Source organism: Echinops telfairi, unplaced genomic scaffold (genome assembly GCF_000313985.2).
Source record: "Echinops telfairi isolate 266 unplaced genomic scaffold, ASM31398v2 ScPeMD7_1;HRSCAF=3_0, whole genome shotgun sequence".
Lineage (NCBI taxonomy): Eukaryota > Metazoa > Chordata > Mammalia > Afrosoricida > Tenrecidae > Echinops > Echinops telfairi.
The window spans coordinates 93,555,845-93,579,184 of NW_022103896.1; the positions used below are offsets into that span (position 1 = coordinate 93,555,845).

At 46.2% G+C, this 23,340-nt stretch overlaps 1 protein-coding gene across 1 annotated transcript in view; it reads left to right on the plus strand.

The window, feature by feature from the left end:
* ROR2 (receptor tyrosine kinase like orphan receptor 2) overlaps positions 1-21,737 on the plus strand; it is a 54,350-nt gene extending 32,613 nt beyond the window's left edge. Inside the window, exons 5-9 of the mRNA XM_004713926.2 lie at positions 2,807-2,934; positions 7,214-7,528; positions 8,351-8,596; positions 12,609-12,811; positions 16,851-21,737. Coding sequence (XP_004713983.1) covers positions 2,807-2,934; positions 7,214-7,528; positions 8,351-8,596; positions 12,609-12,811; positions 16,851-18,296 — 2,338 coding nt within the window. The 3' untranslated portion in view covers positions 18,297-21,737. The remainder of the gene's footprint in view (positions 1-2,806; positions 2,935-7,213; positions 7,529-8,350; positions 8,597-12,608; positions 12,812-16,850) is intronic.
* Positions 21,738-23,340: the final 1,603 nt, after the last annotated feature.

Consider the following 23,340-nt stretch of genomic DNA (forward strand, 5'->3'; position numbering starts at 1 on the left):
GTCTCCTGTAGGCAGCAGATCGAGGGGTTGTATTTTCTAAGCCATTCTGTTAGCCTCTGTCTCTTAAGGCCTGAGTTCATTCCATTGATATTCAGGATTAATACATCTATCTGTGGACTCTGTGATGTCATTTTATACCTCCTGTGTAGGGTGTTTTCCTACCTCCATTTCTTTTCTATGGGTTGTGCATGTGTGTTTGTGGTTCATTCTTTCCCTTGTTGAGCCAATGTTATCTTGGAGGCTGTTTACTCTTTGATGGACTCTGAGTGGTGTTTTTCTGTGTGGCAGAGTCTTATTTATGCTTGGTGGTGTTCTTATGCCCATACAGGGCTGGCAAGGATCTTTTGTAGTGCTGGGTTTCTTTTAGCGTGTTCTTTTGAGTTTTTCCTTATCCAGAAAACCTCCCACTTCTCCACCAACCTTGATAGGTAATTTGGCTGGATATAGTATTCTTGGGTTTGCATTATTTTCCTGCAATTTTTGGAATACCGTACATTTTCAATGCAGTATTTGTGGTAAAATTAGGTGCCTCGGCTGATACTCAGGTTGGCTAATACTCGAGTATATACAGTAAGTTGCTCCACTCTCTCCTCTTCTTCATATTGTCCTCTGATAGGTCTGAGCATATTCTTATCTGCTTGCCTTTATATTGACTGCTTGTTTTTCCCTAGCTGCTCTCATGATTTTCTCCTTTTCCTCAAAGTTAGATAGTTTAATAATTATATGTCTTGGTGACTTGTTGGAATTCAGTCTGGCTGGTGTTCTTTCAGCCTCCTGGTTGGTTGCCTGGTTTTCATTCATTAAGCCAGGGATGTTTTCCTCCAATAATTCCATCGCTATTTTTGATGTTGATTTCCTTGATGTGTTTTCCTCTGGTAATCCAATTATGCTGATGTTCCTTCTCATAGCATCACACATACCTCTAAGGTTTTCTTCAGCTTCTCTGATGGACTTGTTAGACTTTTTCTCACATTTATTAATTTCTGCTTGGGAGTCCTGTAGGTCAGTGGTGCGGTTCTCTGCCTCCTCCATTTGCTGGGCAAAGTCCGTGAGTTTGCTATTAGCTTTTATTATTTCTCCCTTCACTCTTGTATTTCCCTTTGGGGCATGGCCTTTATCTCTTCATTTCATCCTTTTTCTGTAATGCTTCCTTCATGTCCTGTCTAACTCGAAGCAGCATTGTGAAGATTTCTTTCTGTGGGAGTCAGTGTCTGCCTTTTCTATTACTGTCGTTAGGTCCAGGTCATCCTCTGGCATTGGATTTTGTTTCTCTTGTTGAAGCTGTGGAAGCAGCTTGCTGTTTTTTTGTCGATTTATTGGAACTAGGTGCCATTTTCTCCAGTGTCACAGAGCCCTGGGCTCTCTCTTTGGAAGGCTGGTGTTGGTGCTTCTGCTGCCTGCCTCTAACCAACTGCCTGGAAGGGTTGTGTTTCACTTTTGTCCCGCTGGGGTTTCCCTCTCACCTTAGTCTATGCCTTGTGCTTCAGCCACCCTCAGGCCTCCGTAGGGGCTGTTTGCAGCTGTGCTTGCTGCAGTCTGATGGAAAGTGTTGACCCAGACACAGGGGTGTGTAGTTCAGGATGGGTGGGAATTGGGCGGCCTGTTCCTAGCTAGGGACACTGCTGACAGGCAGGCAGGTGGGAAGGAGGCCCTGCTACTTCTGTTAGTGTGCAGATCCACAGCTCAGAGCACAGAGGGGGGGGAGGGGATTATGGAGGGAGAATGCAGAAGGGAAAGTGCAGTGGGAGTGCCTTTCAGGCTTGGGTCCCTTAGCTGCAGCTGCAGAAGTTTCTTCCAGACTTGTGCCGGACGCCTGGCAGGCCCAGAGCATAGAGGCTGGAACCTCTGTCTGAGGGCTGGGGGAGGGCTGGCTGGTGGGTCTGTGAGGAGTGCCAGAGAACCTCGGGGGCTGGGGGTGCTGGCTGGCAGGTCTGCATGGAGTGCTGAGGTAGGGTGGAAGCCTCTGCTGTGCACCTGGCTGGCCTGGACCAGTAGGTAACATGATATACAGAGAAAAGATTGAAGTTGTCAAGGATTTCGCCTTGCTTGGATCCATAATAAATGTTCATGGAAGCAGCAGTTAAGAGATCAAATGAAGCACTGCATTGGATAAATCTGCTGCACAAGACCTCTTTAAAGTGTTGACAAGCAAGGATGTCACTTTGAGCACTAAAGCATTCCTTACCCAAGCCATGGCACTTCCAGTCACCTCATAGGCATGTGAAAGTTGGACCTTGTATAAAAAAGACCAAAGAAGAATTCATGCATTTAAATTGTGCTACTGGAAAAGACCGTTGGAAGTACCACATGCTGCCGGAAGAACAAGCAAGTCTGTCTTGGAAGAAGTACAGCCAGAAGGCTCCTCACAGGCAGGGATGTCGTCTTCATCTCACATGGTTTGGATATGTTGTCAGGAGAGATCAGTTGCCCTGGAGAAAGTAAAGTAGAGAGGCAGTGAAGGGGGAAGACTTTCAACAAGGTGAAGTGACCCGGTGGCTGCACCAGTGGACCCCACCCTAACAACTGTGAGGGTGGCACAGAGAGGGCAGGGTTTCCTTCTGTTGCACACGGTGTTGCGATGAGTTGGAACAGACTTGAAGACACCTAACAACAACTATTGCCTCTAAAAAAAATTCTGCCTCAAAATTTTTTTCCCATTTTATTCAAATTGCCTTCAATTACTGAAAGAAAGTACAAATCCAAGGGGAAAATAATTCCGTTTGAAAAGGTTAGAAAGGAAATAAGATCAGGGACATTGAAACACTGGCCAATGTCCTTCACGGTGTTGTCTGTGTGTTTTCCCTAGGGACGACTATCATGAGGATGGATTCTGCCAGCCGTACCGGGGCATTGCCTGTGCGCGCTTCATTGGGAACCAAACCATTTATGTGGACTCCCTCCAAATGCAAGGGGAGATCGAGAACCGGATCACAGGTAGGAGCTGTGAAACGCCAAGTGTGGGCCCCGCCCACCTACTGGAGTGTGGGAGGGAGCTGCCTTTCTGACTCAACATGTGGGTTTTATCAGACTTTACCGCTCATCATACAAGCTTGGGCAGTGTATCTCTTTTCTTTGTTTCTTGTAAAGTAGAGAATCTGAGGTAATTGCAGTTCTAACATAGACTGCTCTAAAATATTCTCAGATTGCATGTTTAAATGACACAAAAGAATGCAAATGTATTTCAACACGCTCTTTAAGTGGACCAAACTGTGGATCCTAAGCATTATGCTGTCCTCACAGATGTGTCCAGGCCCCTACCTTAGGACAGCTGCCTGATGCCAACCATGGCCACCACCTTTATAGAGATTTACTTCACGTTGGCTCTGCATCTCCTCACTCGTGTAAAGGCTCTGAGCCTTCTCTTGGTTTTGCTTGTTTGTTTGTTTGTTGTTTTAAATATCCTTGGGCTTCTCAGGAAAACTTTCCAAGCCTTTTTTCTTGCCAGTGCAATTTTCCATTTCTTACAAACTTCTTCCTAATAATCTACCCCGATCTCCCTGTGACCTTTGAGAATACCGTTCAAGATTGCTGCTTGGGAATCCCAGTAAACAGTCTGCATCACCCCCTGAGCGGACCTCTCTGCCTTGAACTAAATGGACCTAAAGAAGCCAGTTTTGACTGGGCCTTTTTTAAAGGCACTCTAGAACAGTGGTTCTCAACCTTCTAATGCCGCGACCCTTTAATACAGTTCCTCATGTTGTGGTGAGCCCCCCCAACCATATAATTATTTTCATTGCTACTTCATAACTGTAATTTTGCTACTGTTATGAGACATGCAACCCCTGTGAAAGGGTCGTTTGACCCCCAAAGGGGTCATGACCCACAGGCTGAGAACCGCTGCTCTAGAGAAATTAAAGACAACTGTATGACTGAGAGGACTCGTCTGCAGCCATCCACTGATGACAGACACATATTTAAAGTGTGGAATAAAGTCAAGTATATTTGGACTGGAACTCTAATGGCAATATATTTTTTTTACTCTTAGACCTAAATGTCTGTATTTGTGTGTGTGTGTGTGTATACATTGACAGAAATCTGTATGATTGATGACCAATATATTATCAATGGATATGTGTTTAAATCACCTGATGACCTTGAAAATAATTCTGATGCTGGAGTGCCCCCAGAGATTCTGAGAGAGGTATAAGGGGCTACATTGGGCATTTATGGGTAAAAATGAGGATTAAAGTTAGAAATCCACTCTTTGGACATCTAAATTCAAGGCAACCCCTGTGTGACCCTGCCTTTATCCTCAGAGTAGGGTCTAAGGTCAGTGTCACAAAGCGACGTATCTGGAGAATGCTAAAACCGGGCCCTCCTGAGGTCTCGGGGCGAAAGGAGAGAGCAACGGGGAACCTGAAAGGTGCCATGTCAGTCCTGTGGGAAAAGGTTTTGGAAATGTAGCAGCTCTCTCTCCCTGGGGAAGCTTTGTATGCCATTTGAAGTAAAATTTCTCAAAAATTTTGACGACAGCATGTTGTAAAGACGTATGCTTCCATATCATGAGTGAGTGAATCTGCACATTACATATGTTCAAAGAAATGAGGCAACTTTCACCTTTAATAAAAGCACTGTGATTGTCATCATCGTTGTTTCCTCTTCAGTTGTGTTTCATTGAAGGAAAAATTGGTTGCAGTCCCTTAATAGGAACCAGGCACTCCAGCCCTTTCTATTCTGCATCGGTTTTCATGCTGGTCACAGCCTGCTCAGTGACTTGTACATCCTCGTGATTTGCAGGCGCAAGATCATCCCTGTTATTTTTCAGGAGTTTTTTAAAAAACCACACAACTCACATATCCAAGCTGCTGGGTTTCATACCAGTTTTGAAATGAAAGATTAGAATGAAAATTCTCTGAATGTATGGCTTTTGGAAAAAAGTCCATACTTGGAAGTAGGCCAGAGTGACTGACTTGTGCTTCAAACTGGGGAAGACTGATCCAGTTGTGGAGAAAGATGTCCTCGTTGGAGAAGAGAGCGCCTCTTGCTCATCCACACTGTGCATCACAGGAGTCCTGGGGCTCTATCAGCTTTCCCGTGGGCAGGCCACAGAACCCCTCATGAAGTGTTCGGGAGATGAAGGAAATGAGTTCTTGGATCCCTCCGTACCTAGACCTGCCCTTTCAGGAGCAGGAAGGAGGTGCCAGGGAGCCCACTCTCATGGGCGCCAGAGTGGGACTGTGCACCTGGAGGTTTTCAATGGCCGATTTGGGGGGAAAGAGTTTGCCAGGCCTTTCTCATGAAGCACTTCTCTGTGGACTTGAACCTCCCGTTAAGCGTTTGCACTACTCAGGAAGCTTAAGGTAATGCCTTTTGAGGAGCAGGAGGAGAAACTCGTAAAAGGTCACTTGTGGCGTCCTATCAGTTGATGGTCCAAGAGGAATTGCAGGTTGGACCTTCTTAAATAACCTTTCTCTGCCTCCGTGTACTAACCCTCTTCATATCCAGCCAATCTGAAATGACGGGATTGAGCTATGTGTGCAGGTCAATTGTTTCATTAACTCTGAGACCCTGTACCATAACCTCTTTGTTTCTCAGTATTGCTGGCTGCCAGAATCTCATCTCCAGGCAAGGCCATCTGCTTTCCACTCGTTGAATCAACCCATTGCCTACAAGCCAGAACCATGGCTCAGCCAGCCCAGCTCATGTTTGCATTCAAACAACAGACAATTTTACACACTCTGTACAGATTGTCAAGGAGGTCTGGTGGCACAATGGGTTAAGCATAGAACTACTAAAGGAGCGGTGACCACTTTGAACCCACCAGCTGCTCTGCGGGACAAAAAGGAAGCAGTCTGCTTCCCTAAAGACTTACAAGATGGGGCAGTTCTATTCCAGTCAACTCAGAAGCAGAGGATTTGGTTGTGGTTTTTGTTTGTTTTTGGGGTTTTTTTGGGGGGGGGCGGGGTACAGACTTTCATTCCCTAATGTGTAGGGAATCAGACCTCTCAAAAACTAGGCTCTAGTACTAACTTATTTAAACAGTGCTTACCCATCTTAATTTGTGGGTGAGTGCCTGTGGGTTTCCCATTGGAATGAACAGTAGCAGTGCCACCTGCTGGTCATGCTAGGTATGGCACCTACAAGTCATGGGCGGTGCTGGAGCACCTCCAGGACTGAATTCCAGGGTCATGAGAATTATATACAATCTTCATTCCTTCCCCTGTCAAAAAGCATACCCTCAGCAGAGTGAATAAGCAAAAGGGCCTCACTTTTAGCTCTCTAAGCCATTATAAACAAGTCTATTCTTTTAGTGAAGCAAGACAGAAGGCTGTGAGACGGAACCCACAGGGGGTGGTCAGGATGGGCAAGTGGTTTTCTTTGGCCCCTAACTAGGGAGTGTCTTGGAGGGAAAGGAGGGCACACAAGCCTTGGGCCCTCCGACATCCAGTACAGAGCCCTGCCTCCCCTCAGCTTCACAGACCCTGAGCTTGCCGTCCTTTCTTCTGCATCCCCAAGTTTTTCACATGCGTGGTTCTCTCCCACCCCAACCAATGCATCCTGTATCTCTCTCATGAAAATCCCTGTTAAAAAACACAACTTTTGTTTTAACCACCAACGTAGACTCAGACTTCAGCTACTTCCGCAGAGAGTGCTGGTGTCTCTCCCCTAGCACAGAACTCCTGGTTTCCCAGGCACGGCCTGCATCGTGCTTGTCTCGTGCTCCTTTGAATACACCCCACATGGCTCGGGCCCCCCGAAACATTTTCATCTTACCACACGCTCCATTGTTATTTCACTCCACTTTCCGGTGTGTTTCCCAGACCCGATAGTGTGACTCTCTGCACACACTCTCTCCCTTGCTCACTCGATGCCTACTGCCCACCCCCTGCCTCCTAAGCCTCAGTGTGCTCTGTGCCTTCTGCTTGCAGATGAAGGAGTGTTGGAAAGACCCCCGCCCAGGGCCTCAACCCGAGTCTTCCAATACTTTTCGCGTGCTTGCCAAATCCCCCACTTGGAATCAGTCCATAGGAAAAGGTTTATGTCTCAGAAATGTGCATATTCCTGTCATGGAAGACTCATCTTGAGCTTGGTTTTCCAGCTTCTTGTACCTGTTTCAAGCCGTGACAACGACCTTCCATGTCTAGTGCAAGCTTTCCTGGAGCCATATAGACCCCAAGGGAGCCTCTCCTGGACGGGCCTCAAGGGTGGGGTGAGGGGTGCAGAGTGCAGGGCATGGGCTCTAATACTCCCTGGGTCTCACCTGTCTCCGCAGCTGCGTTCACCATGATTGGCACCTCCACACACCTGTCGGACCAGTGCTCGCAGTTCGCCATCCCATCCTTCTGCCACTTTGTGTTCCCGCTGTGCGATGAGAGGTCCCGGGTGCCCAAGCCCCGGGAGCTGTGCCGCGACGAATGCGAGGTGCTGGAGAGCGACCTGTGCCGCCAGGAGTACACGATCGCCCGTTCCAACCCGCTCATCCTCATGCAGCTGCAGCTGCCCAAGTGTGAGGCGCTCCCCCTGCCTGAGAGCCCAGACGCCTCCAACTGCATGCGCATCGGCATCCCTGCGGAAAGGCTGGGCCGCTGTGAGTGCTGCGCGGGCGCGCACCCCCATGGGCCAAGCAGGAACATCCTGCCCCGACTTCTGCAGCCAAACGGCCTATGTGTGAAGTGCCTGTTGTTTTCCTTGTTAGAACTCAGGCTCCATCCTCCCTGTTGAAGCCGGATGTAGGTCCAGCTGAAGCACCACAGCCCAGGGTCCCGTAGAGAAAATCGGTTGCCAGTGCGGGGATTCCAGCTCCGTGGGAGTAGGCTTTCCGTGACTGACGTTTGGGAAGTACAGTAGAGGGCCAGGCCTTTTTATCAAGGCGCTCGCTGGGACCCCCAGCCTCTCTGCGATGTGACCCTTTGCCCTACCCAGGAATGGCCCCCGTGCTCATCGCCCCTTGTTCTGCAGAGAACTTCTTTTTCTAATGGGAAGATCTCATCGCACATCACTGAAGGAAGAGCTGTAGGGTTGGGCTCATGGCGTCTTAGGGTTCCACCAGCGTTCCCCCGTGCTTGTCTTTGTGAGTCATCAGTCACTTCGTGGGACCCCAGATTCACTTGAGGTTACATCAGGATAATTGTACTGACATTGTTCATGTCCCTGATGCACCCTCAGTGTAATTTGTGGGTTTGGGACTTTATTAAATCAGGGCATTTAATCCAGTTTTTCCTGGACGTTATGTACAATCCTGCGACCTTTGGGAAACTCGGGTTGGGTTCTGGGTGTATCCGGGCAAAGTGGTTTTGTTGTTTATGAAATAGTGGAAGAAGGCTTGACTACCCGCAGAAAGAGTCTCCCCCTGCACCCCCCAGCCCTACCCTTTGCATTTCAGGCCTTCTAACACATCTTCCCCTCTTAGACCACCAGTGTTACAACGGCTCAGGCACAGACTACAGAGGGACCGCCAGCACCACCAGGTCGGGTCACCAGTGCCAGGCATGGGTCCTGCAGCACCCCCACAGCCACCACTTATCCAGCTCCGAATTTCCTGAACTCAAAGGGGGCCACGCCTACTGCCGGAACCCAGGGGGCCAGATGGAAGGCCCATGGTGTTTTACCCAGAATAAAAACGTGCGCATGGAACTGTGTGATGTTCCCTCGTGTAGTAAGTATCCTCTTTTTTCTTCTTCTTCTACGTGCTGGCTGTTGATGCACCCTGGTGGGATGGGGATGGTTATACCCCATCGTATCCCAAAAATGATCAATGTGTCTCATGAAGCTGTTGCCATGTACTACCTGTTACAAAAGTAATAGGTGGCCATATAACAAACAACCCAAAAAACCTCACTGCCATCGAGTCAATACTGGCTCATAGCAACCGTCGAAGTCAGAATAGCACAGTCCCTGTGAGTTTCCAAGACTGTGAACTCTGACTTCAGCAGAGTAGAAAGCCCCATCATTCCCCCATGGAGAAGCTGGTCATTTTAGACCGCTGACCTTGTGGCTAGCAGCCCAATGTGTAACGGCTACACCCCCCCAGGCTCCTCTCCCCACACAGAGCACATTGGAAACTACAGAAGAGCCTAAAGACTAGTGTACAAATGACTCCTAAACTCACCCTCCAGTGTCACCCCTGTTTTATTTGGGGCACTCTGGTCAACTTATGTACAATGGAAGGACAGACCACCTGGCTCAGCACCGTCTTCACAGTTGCTGTTATTCATTAATGTTATAACGTAGATATTTCGCAGTACTAGTAAAAATACTTCTCGTTTCAATCAGCTCCTTAGCTTTGCACCTATTATTAACAAAATAACAGCAAACCCTTGCCATCGTGTTAACTCTGCCGCGTGTGTGCCAGAGTAGAACTGGGCTCCACAGGGTTTTCAATGTCTGATATTCTGGCAGTAGGTCACCAGATCTTTCTTCTGAGTTACCTCTAGGTCAGCAGACCTCAGACCCCCAGTGTTTGTTTTAGCAGCCAAGTGCATTCGCCTGTTGTACCACCCAGGGATTGGTTGGGAGCAAAAAGCACTTGCTGCTCTCTGCATGCCATCCCGAAGCATTTGAATTTTCTGCTACTTCTTGGTCTTAACTCATAGACCTGATGGGGTCTAGAGAAAATAGAATTCAGACTTCTTTAACAATGCTCCCTTTCAGTGTCTCTGTTTATATCATCAATAGGAGAAGAGCATATGTAAATAAATTATCTCTTTATTTCACTCACTTATGTTTCACCAGCTCCAATTGATCTGGATAGCGGAGACATGGCTTCTATGTGTTGTGTTTTGGAACCAGGAGGCAGTGGGTTTGTAGGAAATTTCCAAAAGACATGGAGTCCAGAGACGTGCGTTAGTAAAGCACGAGACTCACCAGTCACCAGGGAACCTCATTCCAGCAGTGTTAAACTCAAAGGCCTACCGCTACCCTCTCATTCTTGGCAAGAAAAAAGTATATCCGTTACCTCATTGAAGCATAGTTTGGCAGTTCCAAACCTGCCAATCTTTTGACTCAGCTGTTCACAGACAATTCTTCAAGAATATCTTTATTGCATATTTTATACAACTTACTGGATAAATTTTAAGCATAAAGTTGTCAGTAATTAGATGAGGGACTTCAAAAAACACATGGAAAAATCCATTTTCATTCTGTTTTTCCTTGATTCTTTTGAATCTCCCCTATATAATAGTTTGTCTACTTTATGGAATACAGTGAGCCCTCTCCACTTCGCGCTTCGACTTCCGCGGCTTCACTCTATCGCGGTTTTTGCGTAACAGCGCATGCTCTGTCATTACTGCCACTGATTGGCTCATACTGTACACGCTTGATGCCATAAATAATATAATAAATAATAAATGATAATTGTAACGTCCAAAATGTTTTACTGTATTTTCCCTTTTTCGTTTAATAAATTGGGTAATACGAGTGTAATGGTGACTAAAGGGTGTTTTTTCATGTCCTCTATGCTCTAACTATGAAAATATTTGATTTACAAATAAGGAATCCTACTTCGCGGAATTTCATTTATCACGGTAGGATCTAGAACCGATTAACCGCGATAAACGAGGGTTCACTGTACTGCAAAAGTTTTAAAACAATGAGACTTGTAAGGGAGGCTTCGCAGGATGTCCTTTAAGCAACGAATGCAAGTTGTAGAACAATAGCTAGGTTAAGTCTGGGTTTGTTTGTTTGCTTGTTTGTTGAGGGGTTTTTTGCAAAAGAAAAATGAAAGGTATGTATAAGTGTGTATTGAATACTCAGAAATACCTATGATTTGTGGATTTTGGGAAACACATACACCAAACATTTAGCAATGGTTTGACCTTCAAGATGTTTAAATCCAAAATGAGCAGGTATTACTTTTGTAATTAAAGATAGTACAGAAAGAGAAAATGCATATGTACATGGACAGTTCCAAGAATCTTATACTGCAAAATGACTTGCCCCTGTAAGAAGAGATGCAGGCATATTCATTGCAAAATGTTTTGCCATAGCTAAATATGAAGCAAACTGTTGAACATCAGACTGTTGGACAGAACCTTGGTGTGCATGCAGAGCTTGGACTATTATGCAGTCGTGGAAACGCTTTCAAAGTCTGCCATGGAGCGTTGTCTTATCTTTGCTGTTGGCTTATCGCCGCCTGCCTGTAGCCAGCACAGAGCTGCTCCACCGCTTCTAAGGCTGTCATCTTTACAGAAGCACCCAGTCATATCTTTCTCCAGCATAGCCCCTGGTGGGCTCAAACCCACTGACCCTTTGGTTAGCAGCCAAGAGATTTAACCATTGTGCCACCAAAGGCCTCCACTACTGCTTCTATTGTGTCCAAAAAAAGAATATTAGTTATTTTAAGCTAAAATATGTAGTGTAACCTAAAATAAACAGGTGAGCACCAAAATGGCCTTTGGTGAAAAGGAGTTAGGAGTATTTCCCTTCTAAGCAATTTATACTCTAGAGTATAAATTAAGCAATTTAAACTCTAGAGTATAAATGCTCATCCTCATGATTATACAGTGCTCATCAACTGTGGAATCTGCTTGGCGGGGCTAGGAAAGCTTTGCTTTGCTCTGCCTTTATTTTATTTTATGAGACACAGGTTCAAGGTTCTGTTTGGAACAGTGTGCTTTAAAAAAAACACTAAGGTGACAATGGTGTGTTCCTTTTTAGACATGATGCAACTCAAAGTTTCGTTTAGCTCATGAACACCTAGACAAAGATCACTCAGGAACTTTCCGTTGTCGAGTTTGTTCTTCACTGGTCACAGCTGTGTTGGCGTCTGTCGTAATTACAGAGGTTGAGGAGAAACCTGTAATCAGAGATCCTGTGGTTCCCTAGAGATGTGGAGACGTGGCCCTTTAGATCTTTCCCCACCTACACTCTTCAAATCAAACCATCTGCTCGCTAAACGTCATTCCTTTGATATATGTGGCTGCCCTTGAAAGTTAAAGGAGGCCTACTATCCCCGCTGTCCAACATGGAACCGAGGTTCTTCAACAGGACGCACCATAGACCCCTCTGTGACGTTCAGCCAATCCTGTAGAGGGCGCCAAAGTATGGCTTGAAGTGTTGCTGTCCACTGGAAACTGGAAGACCTGGAAACCTTCGCTTGTACTTCCTTATATTGTTGCTGAGAGAATTTATTCTGTGCTCAGGTTGAATAATCTAGTAGGAATACAGACAAATTGACTCTTTTGAGTCTAATAAGTTTTTAATTACTATCATAAAAGGATATACTCTCATGATGTAAAATTTGAAAATAACGAGCTGCATTCACTGCATACGGGTATCAGCTTGTTTCATCAGCTTGTCAGCAGCCAGGGAGAGTTTAGTAAACGTGAGGTAGACCAGAACACCCATTTCCGATGGCCTTCAAGCATTAGATGAGAAAAGTAAGTGGGGTTATTGTTAATACTCAATAGTAATAACCTTTAAAGCTCAGTTGTTTTAATGCCACATATTCGGTTTTCATAGTGGGAAGTTCAGCGTTGTGTTTCCAAAGTGTACAACAAGGTGGGGTTTTGTAGGTATATTTGGGGGGGGGTTGTTTTTAAAGGTCATCTTACAATTTTCCCACTTGCATTTAAATATTTTAGCCTGAGGTGAGAATTGGGCTGGTGTAAGACTTAGAGTTGCAAAGAAGACTTTTCTGAAAAAAATCATGAAACCCTTATTGTTCACAGGTCCCCGAGACAGCAGCAAAATGGGAATTCTCTACATCTTGGTTCCAAGCATTGCAATACCTTTGGTTATTGCTTGCCTTTTCTTCTTGGTCTGCATGTGCCGGAACAAGCAGAAGGCTTCGGCGTCCACACCACAGCGAAGGCAGTTGATGGCATCACCCAGCCAAGACATGGAGATGCCTCTCATTAACCAGCACAAACAGGTCTCATGTCTATATATTTCAGAGCATAGTCTTCCATGTTTGACTTAGTCTGATGGTTGCTCACTGTTTGCTGTCGAATAAGCAAAGGGGCAGTAACTGTTCAGTTGACTTAACTCATGCAGACCCATGTAATGAAAGTAGAACTCTCCATAGGGTTTGGGGATTTTTAAAACATAGTTTATTTCACTTGTTACTGTATAGAATGTGCATAACAAAATACACACCAATTCAGCAGATTCTTTTCGACAAGTACAAGTCCATGACACTGGTTACATTCTGGAAATGATGCAACCATTCGAACTCGCCTTTTCTAAAGTATTTCTCACAAGCAACATAGACTCACTGGCCCCAAAGATTCCTATCTAATCCTTCCAATTTCTGTCGTAAATTTGATTTCATGTAAATGCATCTTGAAAGAGCATAGTGCTCAAGGCAGACATTCTTAACTATTTAAGGCAAACTTTTGTTTGGTGTTAAGAAAACTTCAGGGATATTATTTTAAGATTTAACCGTTATCTCAGGGAATGGGGTTCATTCATCCAACCTCCATGCTCCAGAAACTATGGGTCCCAACCAGAATATGTAGCATGGATTGAGGTAGGGGTGTGTGTGTGTGTGTGTGTGTGTGTGTCCGTCCAATGTGTCAACTTGGCTGGATCATGATCCTCAGTGGTTTGGCAATTATGTAATGATCGTGCTATGATGTGTTAAGCCAATCTGTTGTAGGGGGATTAGGTCAGGTTACAACACTCTTAATACTGTCACAGAATGTTTCCAGGGAGGGACCTCTATCGTCTTTTATTTTATTACAAAACAAAGGAGAGAATATCAGCAGAGAAGGTAGGCGTAAGGGGGAGTCCTAGTACCACCAAGAAGGGAGAGATGGGATAGGAACATGTCCTTTGGGCCTGGGGTCCCTGTGCTGGCAACCTTCTAGATTCAGGGGAATATGATGCCAAGGCACATGGAGATGTCCCCAAAATTCTGAAAGGAGCCAAAGACCTTCCTTCTTGAGCCACCAAAAATAGAATGCCTTCCCCAAGAGTAAGTGCCCTGAATTCAGACTCCTAATGTATGAGGGAATAAAGTGCTGTTTGTTAAAGCCGTCTACTTGTGGTATTTCTGCTATGACAGCTCTAGGTAGCTGAGATAAAGTTTTCATGGCTGTGACCTTTGGAGGTATATTGTTTGGCTTTCTTCCAGGGCACCTCTGTTGTTCGGTGCCATCCTAGTCCGTCTGACCATTAATGACCCTATGCTTTTGTTAGGGGCCATCGAATCTGCTCCGAGCCATAGTAACCCTGTGCACAACGGAACAAAACACTGCCCAGTCCTGTGCCATCTTCACAATTGTTCCTGTGCCTGAGCCCATTGAGTGCAACCACTGGGTCAGTGTATCTCATTGAGCGTCCTCCCCTCCTTTGCTGAAACTGTTGTTGGATAATCTTAAGCAAAATTTTATGTTCATGCAATATCACTGATTTTGTTCTATAGTTTGAGCATTCTGTTGGGTCATCTTTCTTTGGAATGGGCACAAATATGGATCTCTTCCAATCAATTGGCCAAGTAGCTGGCTTCCAAATTTCCTGGTGTAGACGAGTGTTTCCAGTGTGCCAACTTGCTGAAACATTTCAACTGGTACATGCCATCAAATCCTGGAAAGTTGTTTTTGGTTAATGCTTTTAGTGCAATTTGAACTTCTTCCTTCTACACCATTGATTCTTGATCGTGTTACCTCCTGAAATAGTGGAAGGCCAATTAATTATTTTTGGTACAGTAACTCTATGTATTCTCCCCATCTTTCCTTAATGCTTCCTGCTTCGTTCAGTATTTTGCCCGTAGAATTTTTCAAGATTACAAGTCAAGTCTTGGAATTTATCTTGAGTTCTTTCAGTTTCAGGTATGCTGAGCATATGCTTCCCTTCTAGTTTTCTAATTCTAGGTCTTTATATATTTCATTATGACACTTGGCTTTGTCATCTCAAGATGCCCTTTGACATTTTCCATTAAGCTCTTTGACTTCATCCTTTCTTCCATTTGCTTTAGCTACTCGACTATTAAGAGCAAGTTTCAAAGTCTCTTCTGACATCCACTTTGATCTCTTCTTTCTTTCCTGCCTTTTTTTTTTTAATGAATGAATGATGGTCTTGATGTCCTCCCACAGCTCATCAGGTTTCCTGTCATTAGTGTTCAGTGCAACAAATCTGCTCCTGAGATGTTCTTAAAATTCAGGCGGGATAGACTCTAAGTTTTATTTAGGCTTTCATGAATCTGTTTCCATTTTTTCAGCTTCATCCTCAGCTTACAAATGAGCAATTGATGACCTGTTCCGCAGTCGGACCCTGGTCTGGTTTTAGCTGCTGATATTGAGCTTCTCCATTGTGCCTTCCCACAAATGTAGTCAATTTGATTTCTGTGTATTCCATCTGGGGAAGTTGATGTATAGTGTCACCTTTTGTGTGGTTCAAAAAGTTATTTGCTATAAAGTTGTCATTAGCATTGCAAAATTATATCATGTGATCTCCAGCTTCATTTCTATCACCAAGTCCATAGTTTCCAACTACTGCTCCTTCCTCATTTGTTTCCAACTTCTGCATTCCAGTCACCAATAATTATCAATGCATCTTGACTGCATGTTTGATCAATTTCAGACTGGAGTACTTGGTAGAATGCTTCAATTACTTCATCTCCAGCTTTTGTGGTTGTTGCATAAATTTGAATGATAATTGTACTGATTACATTTCCTTGAAGGCAGATAGATATAATCCTATCACAGACGGCATTGTACTTCAGGATTGATTTCACAAGAGCCTTTCTGGCAATGAATGCAGCACCAATCCTCTTGATTGTATTATTCCCGGCATAGTAAATCCTATGGCTCAGATTCAAAATGGCCAATACCAGTCCATTGCAGCTCGATAATGCCTAGGACTTCAGTCTTCTTGTGTTCCGTTTCATTTTGACCACTTCCAATTTTCCTAAATCCTCACTTCACACATTCCAAGTTTGATCATTTTTCAGACTTTTGCAGTTGTTTCTCCTTCCCGTGAGTCATGCCCATCAGCAAATGAAGGTCCCGAAGGCTCCATGCCCACAAGTTTTACTCGACTCACGTCGCCGTGGCTGACTCCCGGCCAAGAAATCAGCTCCTCTTCCTTCACATTTCCATTGGTCTTGGACCCAAGGGGCCCATCCTCTGGCACCATCTCCGATAATGTTCTGCCTTCTTTGTGTGGGCCGTCAGTGTCTGACAGGGCCTAGAAGCCGTGCATAAGATTTTCAGTGCCTTCTTCTTCCAGCGGGGAGCCGAGCCCTTCCTTGGTGTCTCGATATGGATTCAAATAGCCCAGCTTTAAGTTAGCAGCTTACCTGTTTGTACCAGCCATGGACTCCTTGATAGATACACATAATTCTTTGTAAACTGTCTTTCCTTTTGCTGCAGCGTTTGCTGTTTGTTTTGCTCTAAAATTCATTAGGACTTTTGGTTCTTAGAAAATCAGTGGCAGAAGTGTTGGGGGAACCTCACTCTTCTCTCTCTGACTGGACAGGTGCTGCTAGCATGGGTCCACACGGACTGTGCTGACTGACTGTCCGCATTCTTCAACATTCCCCATCAGAGGTTAATCAGGATGGCACTGTGAAGCAAGTCCATCAAGAATGCAGGGGTAAAATAACTGACTGGGAGTCTCTAAAGATGACAGCATCCTGATTGAAGAAATGCTCAGAGATAGGTACCGTATATACTCAAGTATAAGCTGAGTTTTTCAACACATTTTTAATGCCGTTTTTGTAGTAAAAGTAGGTGCCTCGGCCGATATTCGGGTCGGCTTATACTCGAGTATATACGGTACATACTGGAGCAACCATAAAAAGACATGATCTTGCTGTTATTACCATTGGAGGTTGAACCTTATTTGTGGGTGATGTGGGAAAGCCAGAGCAAAGGCCCTCAGAGGAGTTAGAGGTAGGGAAGAACAGGATCACTCTAAGGCTTGTCTCAGGGACATAAGTTATTCACAGAACATTTCCTTCTTGACAGGCCAAGCTCAAAGAAATCAGCCTGTCCACTGTGCGGTTCATGGAAGAGCTAGGGGAAGACCGATTTGGGAAAGTCTATAAAGGCCACTTCTTTGGCTCGACCCCTGGGGAGCAGACCCAGGCTGTGGCCATCAGAACCCTCAAGGACAAAGCAGAAGTGCCCCTCCGGGAGGAGTTCAAGCACGAAGCTCTGATGCGGTCAAGACTTCAGCACCCCAACATCGTCTGCCTACTGGGAGTAGTGACCAAAGATCAGCCCATCAGCATGGTCTTCGCCTACTGTTCCCATGGTGACCTACATGAGTTTCTGGTCATGCGATCACCCCACTCCGACGTGGGCAGCACTGACAATGACCGGACTGTGAAGTCTGCCCTAGAGCCCCCTGACTTTGTCCACTTAGTTGTCCAGATCGCTGCAGGGATGGAGTACCTGTCCACTCACCATGTGGTGCACAAAGACCTAGCCACTCGCAATGTCCTCATGTTCGATAAGCTGAATGTGAAGATCTCAGACCTGGGCCTCTTCCGGGAAGTTTACTCAGCTGATTACTATAAGCTGGTGGGGAATTCACTGTTGCCCATCCGCTGGATGTCCCCAGAGGCCATCATGTATGGCAAATTCTCCATTGACTCGGATATCTGGTCCTATGGTGTAGTCTTGTGGGAGATCTTCAGCTACGGCCTGCAGCCCTATTGTGGCTACTCCAACCAGGATGTAGTGGAGATGATCCGAAACCGCCAGTTGCTACCCTGCCCAGACGACTGCCCCGCCTGGGTGTACGCCCTGATGATCGAGTGCTGGAATGAGTTCCCCAACCGGCGGCCCCGGTTCAAGGATATTCACAGCAGGCTCAGAACCTGGGGGAACCTCTCCAACTACAACAGCTCGGCACAGACCTCAGGCGCCAGCAACACTACACAGACAAGCTCCCTTAGCACCAGCCCTGTGAGCAACGTGAGCAACGCCCGCTACATAGGGCCCAAGCAGAAGGCTCAGCCCTTCCCACAACCCCAGTTTATCCCCATGAAGGGCCAGATCAGACCCATGGTGCCCCCACCCCAGCTCTACATCCCTGTGAATGGGTACCAGCCAATGCCAGCCTATGGAGCCTACCTGCCCAACTTCTATCCTGTTCAGATCCCAATGCAAATGGCCCCTCAGCAGGTACCCCCACAGGTGATCCCCAAGCCAGGTTCTCATCACAGTGGCAGCAGCTCCACCAGCACAGGCTATGTGACCACAGCTCCCTCCAACACGTCGGTGGCTGACAGAGCAGCCCTGCTCTCCGAGAGCACCGAGGATGCTCAGAACACTGCAGAAGACATAGCCCAGAATCCTGTGCCGGAAGCAGAGGAGGAAGAGGAAGGCTCCGTCCCAGAGACAGAGCTTCTTGGAGACAATGACACCCTACAGATGGAGGAGGTGGAGGTCCAGCTGGAAGCCTGAGGGGTTCCCAGAGCTTCTGACTGGGAGAGAAACCCTCCTGGGATACCCCAGGGACCCTGATCAGCCTCTTGGTCAGAACTGTCACCTCCACAAGAAGGTACAAAACACAGTGGTCGTGTCAGCTCATAACTGCTGGCAAGGCCTTTGTAGACTTGATGGTGTGAGATACAGCTTTGCTCTTGCCATCTGATATATAAGGTGCTGCTGCCACCCACATGTTTGGTGGGTGGCTATCATAGCCAGTGGTGCCAATGCTAGTGGGGCAGGCAGGCAGCCAAGCAACATGACCCCTTTATGACGCTTCCTGCGTTTATTCCAGTCATAGCCCAGCACTGAGCACTGGGTCTACTTTGAAAGAAAATAAAGTCCTGTCCAGATAGCTGTTATGGAACTTGTCTGCCAAAGGCAAGCATGATGATGCCTGGTATCGGGAGATTCTCCACACTGGCCTTTCGGTTCCGTCCGAATGCAGGAAGCCCATCTTCTCTCTGCTGCCTCGCCGCCAGTCATGTTTTTCACTTGCCAACCGAAGATGTGTGAGAACAAGGTGCTGCCCTTCTGCCTTGGGTCCCATCCAACGAGAGAGGAGCTTCTGAGGTGGAAGCCTCTGCTGTTATTTTTGTCTGTGTTTTAAAGTGCCTTTGAGAAAACCTACAAAATTTTGTATTTTTGTGAAATTATTTTAATTATACTGCATGTGTAATTTGCTCACTTCTCTGGAAATCAAGGGAAAGTGGTTCATGAATTTGGAATGTTAGAACAATATTGTACACAATGCAATATTGCTTTTTTATTTTTTTCTTTCAATCCTGTACAGACCTTCAATGTAATTTATGTTCGCTTTTCATATGCTATTTTCATTGAAGTCTTTTGGCCTTAAACGGATGACTTGGTCATTTAACTGTGTATGCTGTCCACTTGGCAGTGCCCTCCGATTGTACTTGGCTTTTGCTTGTTTTCTAAGTAAGGTCCGTGCAGTTCAGAACTTCTGCTGCCGGAAAGTCCACAAGCACACCGTGTGTATCCAACACGTGGCTAGACTTCAGTTGTAACCCACACCTGGTTCAGCTAATAAAACAGCAGAACATTGGTTTCGCCCTCCCGTGTGCTGCCCAGGACTGTCCGCAAGCAGAAGGGGCTTCCGGGGTGAAGGAGGAAGCGCAGTGCTGTGTCATGTTCTCCACAGCCTTGGTGTAGTTGCGAGTTTTCTCCAAGACAAGTCACGCTCTTTTCATTTGAATACGTATTCCAGGTAAATAATGGAAATAGTATTCCATCACATTTCTCTTATGAAGACCTGGAGTGCACACTAATTGCTGATTATGTGAAGAAGGTCTTTGGGGTAAACCTGTGTCCTACTGAAGGTATCAAAGCTCCAGACAGTTGGAGACCTGGAGCTTGATACGTTCAGTACCCTGGAGGCAGGCTGGGGGGCGGCGGGCGCAGAGTGGACGTCCTTCACGGTGTTTCCAGACCAGCCAACATCCTCACCTCGTCTGCGGTTTGGCCAGCGAGACCAGGATACGCCTGGGGATTGATGGTTCTAAGGCTTCTAGTCAGGGGAGGGGTCATTATAACACAGCCAAAGACTAGGGGCTGCCAGTGTTTCTGCCAGCCATCACCCAGCCACAGCAGCCGCCAGGGCCCAGGCCTCTCCCATCCTGGTGCAGGACGTAGTCTGTGCTCGGGAATGGGACCAGAGCTCCGCAGACCGGCTGGACTGGCTGCGGAGCAGCATTACGTGTGGACGTCCTTTACCTGCGTCAGAAGGACTCGAAGCACATGCCAAATACTTCCCGCTCGCTCTTGGGCTGTGAGTCTAGACAGGACTGACAATGTACATTTCTAATACGCTCTCAGGATCGGCTCCTGGTGCTGCTTGTCGACCCCACACCGGGACCTGCTGATGTAGATAATCCTCTGGATTCTTAGGACACCATTCCATGGAGGAAGGCTTTGCTCATTCCATATCAGGAATTCCACTGTCAGAGTGCTTTTCCACCTCCTAAATTACACCAGTGTCCTGCAGTGTCACAGCGAGTGTGAGGGTGGTGCGGGACCAGAAGGGCTTCATTCTGTTCTGAATACGATCACAGTCAGAACCGACTTGGCAGTTCACAACAAGTGACAACACCTGTTGACTCACATTGTGGCGTAGCCAGTGGAATCAAGAGTTTATACAACCGGCTTCATTCCACAAATTTTTGCGGGTTTGGGACAAAGAATCTGGAGACCTCTTTCTAACAGAAAATACCCTCATTTAGAGCATATTGGGTCCTTGCTGAATATATGGGCAGGTGGTCACTCTTCTTGATCGTCACTCCCCATGCTACCCTAACTTATAGTTTAGTGTCTTCGCCCACATGAACAAATACAATGTTTTAATGTATATCCTAAAAATGTGATGGAACCTTCTTTGAGCTCCTTGAAAAGAAGTAGCATGATTTGAGTTAGGACCAGTCGCTGGCCCATGAGTGGTCCGGATGATTCAGTGTGATTACTACGCACTGCTGCTGACCTGACGGGAGAGCTCAGCCTTGTCTCTTTGGCACACCTGTTCACTTGAGACCTGTTCTGGTTGTGTGTTTACTTGGCTGGGCCATGATTCTTGATGGATTGGCACTTACGATACAGTTTGGCAGGTATGTAATGACATAGCCATCTCCCACAAGGAGATCTGAAATAATGTAATTATCTCCATCTTGAGATGTGTTACAGGCAACCAATTGGTTGAAAGGAGGTTTTCTGGGGGGGGGCGGTGGCCTCCATCTAAGATATAGACATGGAAAATTTCTCTGATTTTTGCACTATCTGGATTCTGCATAATCTGACCTCTGGTTCTTTGGACTTGAGCCAGTGCCTGCTGTATTACTCAAGATTTACAGCTTGGGATTCATCAGCCTCTGGCAGCCCATGAGTCAGCAGCAGCCTGCCATCTGGCCTGCGGGTCTTGAGTTTATCAATTCCTACAGCTACAGAAGTCAGGAGAAGCCTCCCACGTGATGTCTGACCTATGGATATAGTGAAAGGAGGAAGAGAACGGGAAGGTAGAGGGAGGGAAAGGCCACCCAGGATCATTGGGAGTGGCAGGACTTCTGGAATGGTGACCTCAACAGCCTAGGGCATTTTAAATCTTAGCCTACAGGCATCAGACCCCCCAGGCTGATTCTAAACCCAAGGCTCTCTGTGCTGAACATCACGTGCTTGCTTCCTTGTGCATGCCTGGGCAAGACCCAGCCGTGGGGAGAGCATGACCACGTTTATCACGGCCTGAGAAGTAGGACCAGATCCAGGTTTGGTCCATTGATAACCTGAAGATACGGGCCAAGTACCCCACACCTGAATTTAAAGAACAAAACAAACCCTAGGCAAAGCCCCCACCTGCTGTATCATGGCAGTGCTTTTCTTTACTTTTCCAAATAAAGTGCTTTCTGCTTGTCATTGTATGCTCTGAGTCCATTCTTTGGTTCTTGAGACCAAGGTCTCCTGGTCACAGCAGAGCAACAATAGGGCTTGCCGGTCACTTCCATGGATAGCCCAGCCTAAGGCATTTGGCACTCAGAGTGGTTTGGGAGAAATGATCATAGCAATGAGTTTTCTAAATTGGTTTTCAAGCCTGATGAGTCTGAAAGGTGGTGATGACGCTGCCTCCATTTGTTAAGAGGGTGTTACTAATTCGTGGCATGGAGTAGCAATATTAATATATAAAGTATCATCACCAATAGGTAAGTATTTGTGAGAAGCGAGGTTCTGCACGATTGCATATTTGATACTTTTCTGCAATTCTGGCAAAATGAGAAGCACAAAGAAGCTGGATGGTTCCTGCTGCATACACTAGACAAAGTGATAAAAGAAAGCTGAACTCATAGCTTCGAAGTCACATTTCAAGTTTTACATAAAAGACCTCAAAGCTGCCACTTGTGCCCTGAAAAAAAGTTTTCTTTCAGCACTAATATTGCAGAAAACCATAGCTTGGATCTTATCATAAGAATGGCTGAATTACAATGCCAGTTGAATTCCCAGTCTTGAATGGGGTCTGAAGTTGGAGTGTGATTGGAGCAAAATGGGGACCTGGAATGTGAGATGGGGTCATATGGGCAATCAAAATCTGGGGACATTGAGCCCCTAAACTCCATCGAATCACTCTTTCCAATAGAACCAGCCCTCATACCCCAATCTAGTGAGATTCACCCTGTTGCACCTGATGACGTTTTGTCTGTGGACCCACCTGGGACATGGGGTATTATCTGGGCCACAACATGAGGCAGTGGTTCTCAAGCTTTCTAATGCGGCCACCCCGTAAGTGGGCGTATCTGCATGTGGGTGGACCAGCCTGGAGATGGATAGAGAAGCGGTGTCTCAGTTCCTAAGACCATCGGAAACAGGGTCTTAGGCGACCCCCAAAGGGCTTGTGACCCGCAAGTTGACAACCGCTGACTTAAAGGCTTTGCTGAATGTTCCTGGGAACCACATTTGCCGATAATTTTTGCTTCCAGACCTATAATTAACTTGTAATGAATCCCCAAAGGTGAAGTACAAAGTATAACCCAGAGAGGTACAATACACTCCAAAAGAAATTATTGGTATATGTGAAAATGAATATTACGTTAGTGGGACAATGAGGAAAGGAACTTAAGTTGGTTCAGTCTGAGATTTTTTATATGCATCCACTAAGCAGAGATTCTTTATTCAGTGGTATGCTTTGTTTTGTTTGTTTTTTAGCTCAAAAGGTTAGGAAATTATCTAATAGTTAATTTGGCTGGTTCACTGGCTCATGGGAATGCAGTGTCCTACACTAAATCCAGGACCAGATTTCCTTTCTACTTTGGGTAAGAGTGGAGCCCTGATGGCATTGTCCGGTAAGCTCGACTGCTGTCCGGTTATCCGTTCAATGCTACCAGCTGCTCCAAAGGATAACGTGGAGGCTGTCTGCTCCTGTAAGGTTTTACAGCCCAGAAACCCTGGACAGGGTCACTTTGAGGGGGGATCCGTTAAATAGCGCTGGGATTTTTTTCTATCAAATGGTATCCAAAGACTTGGGGAA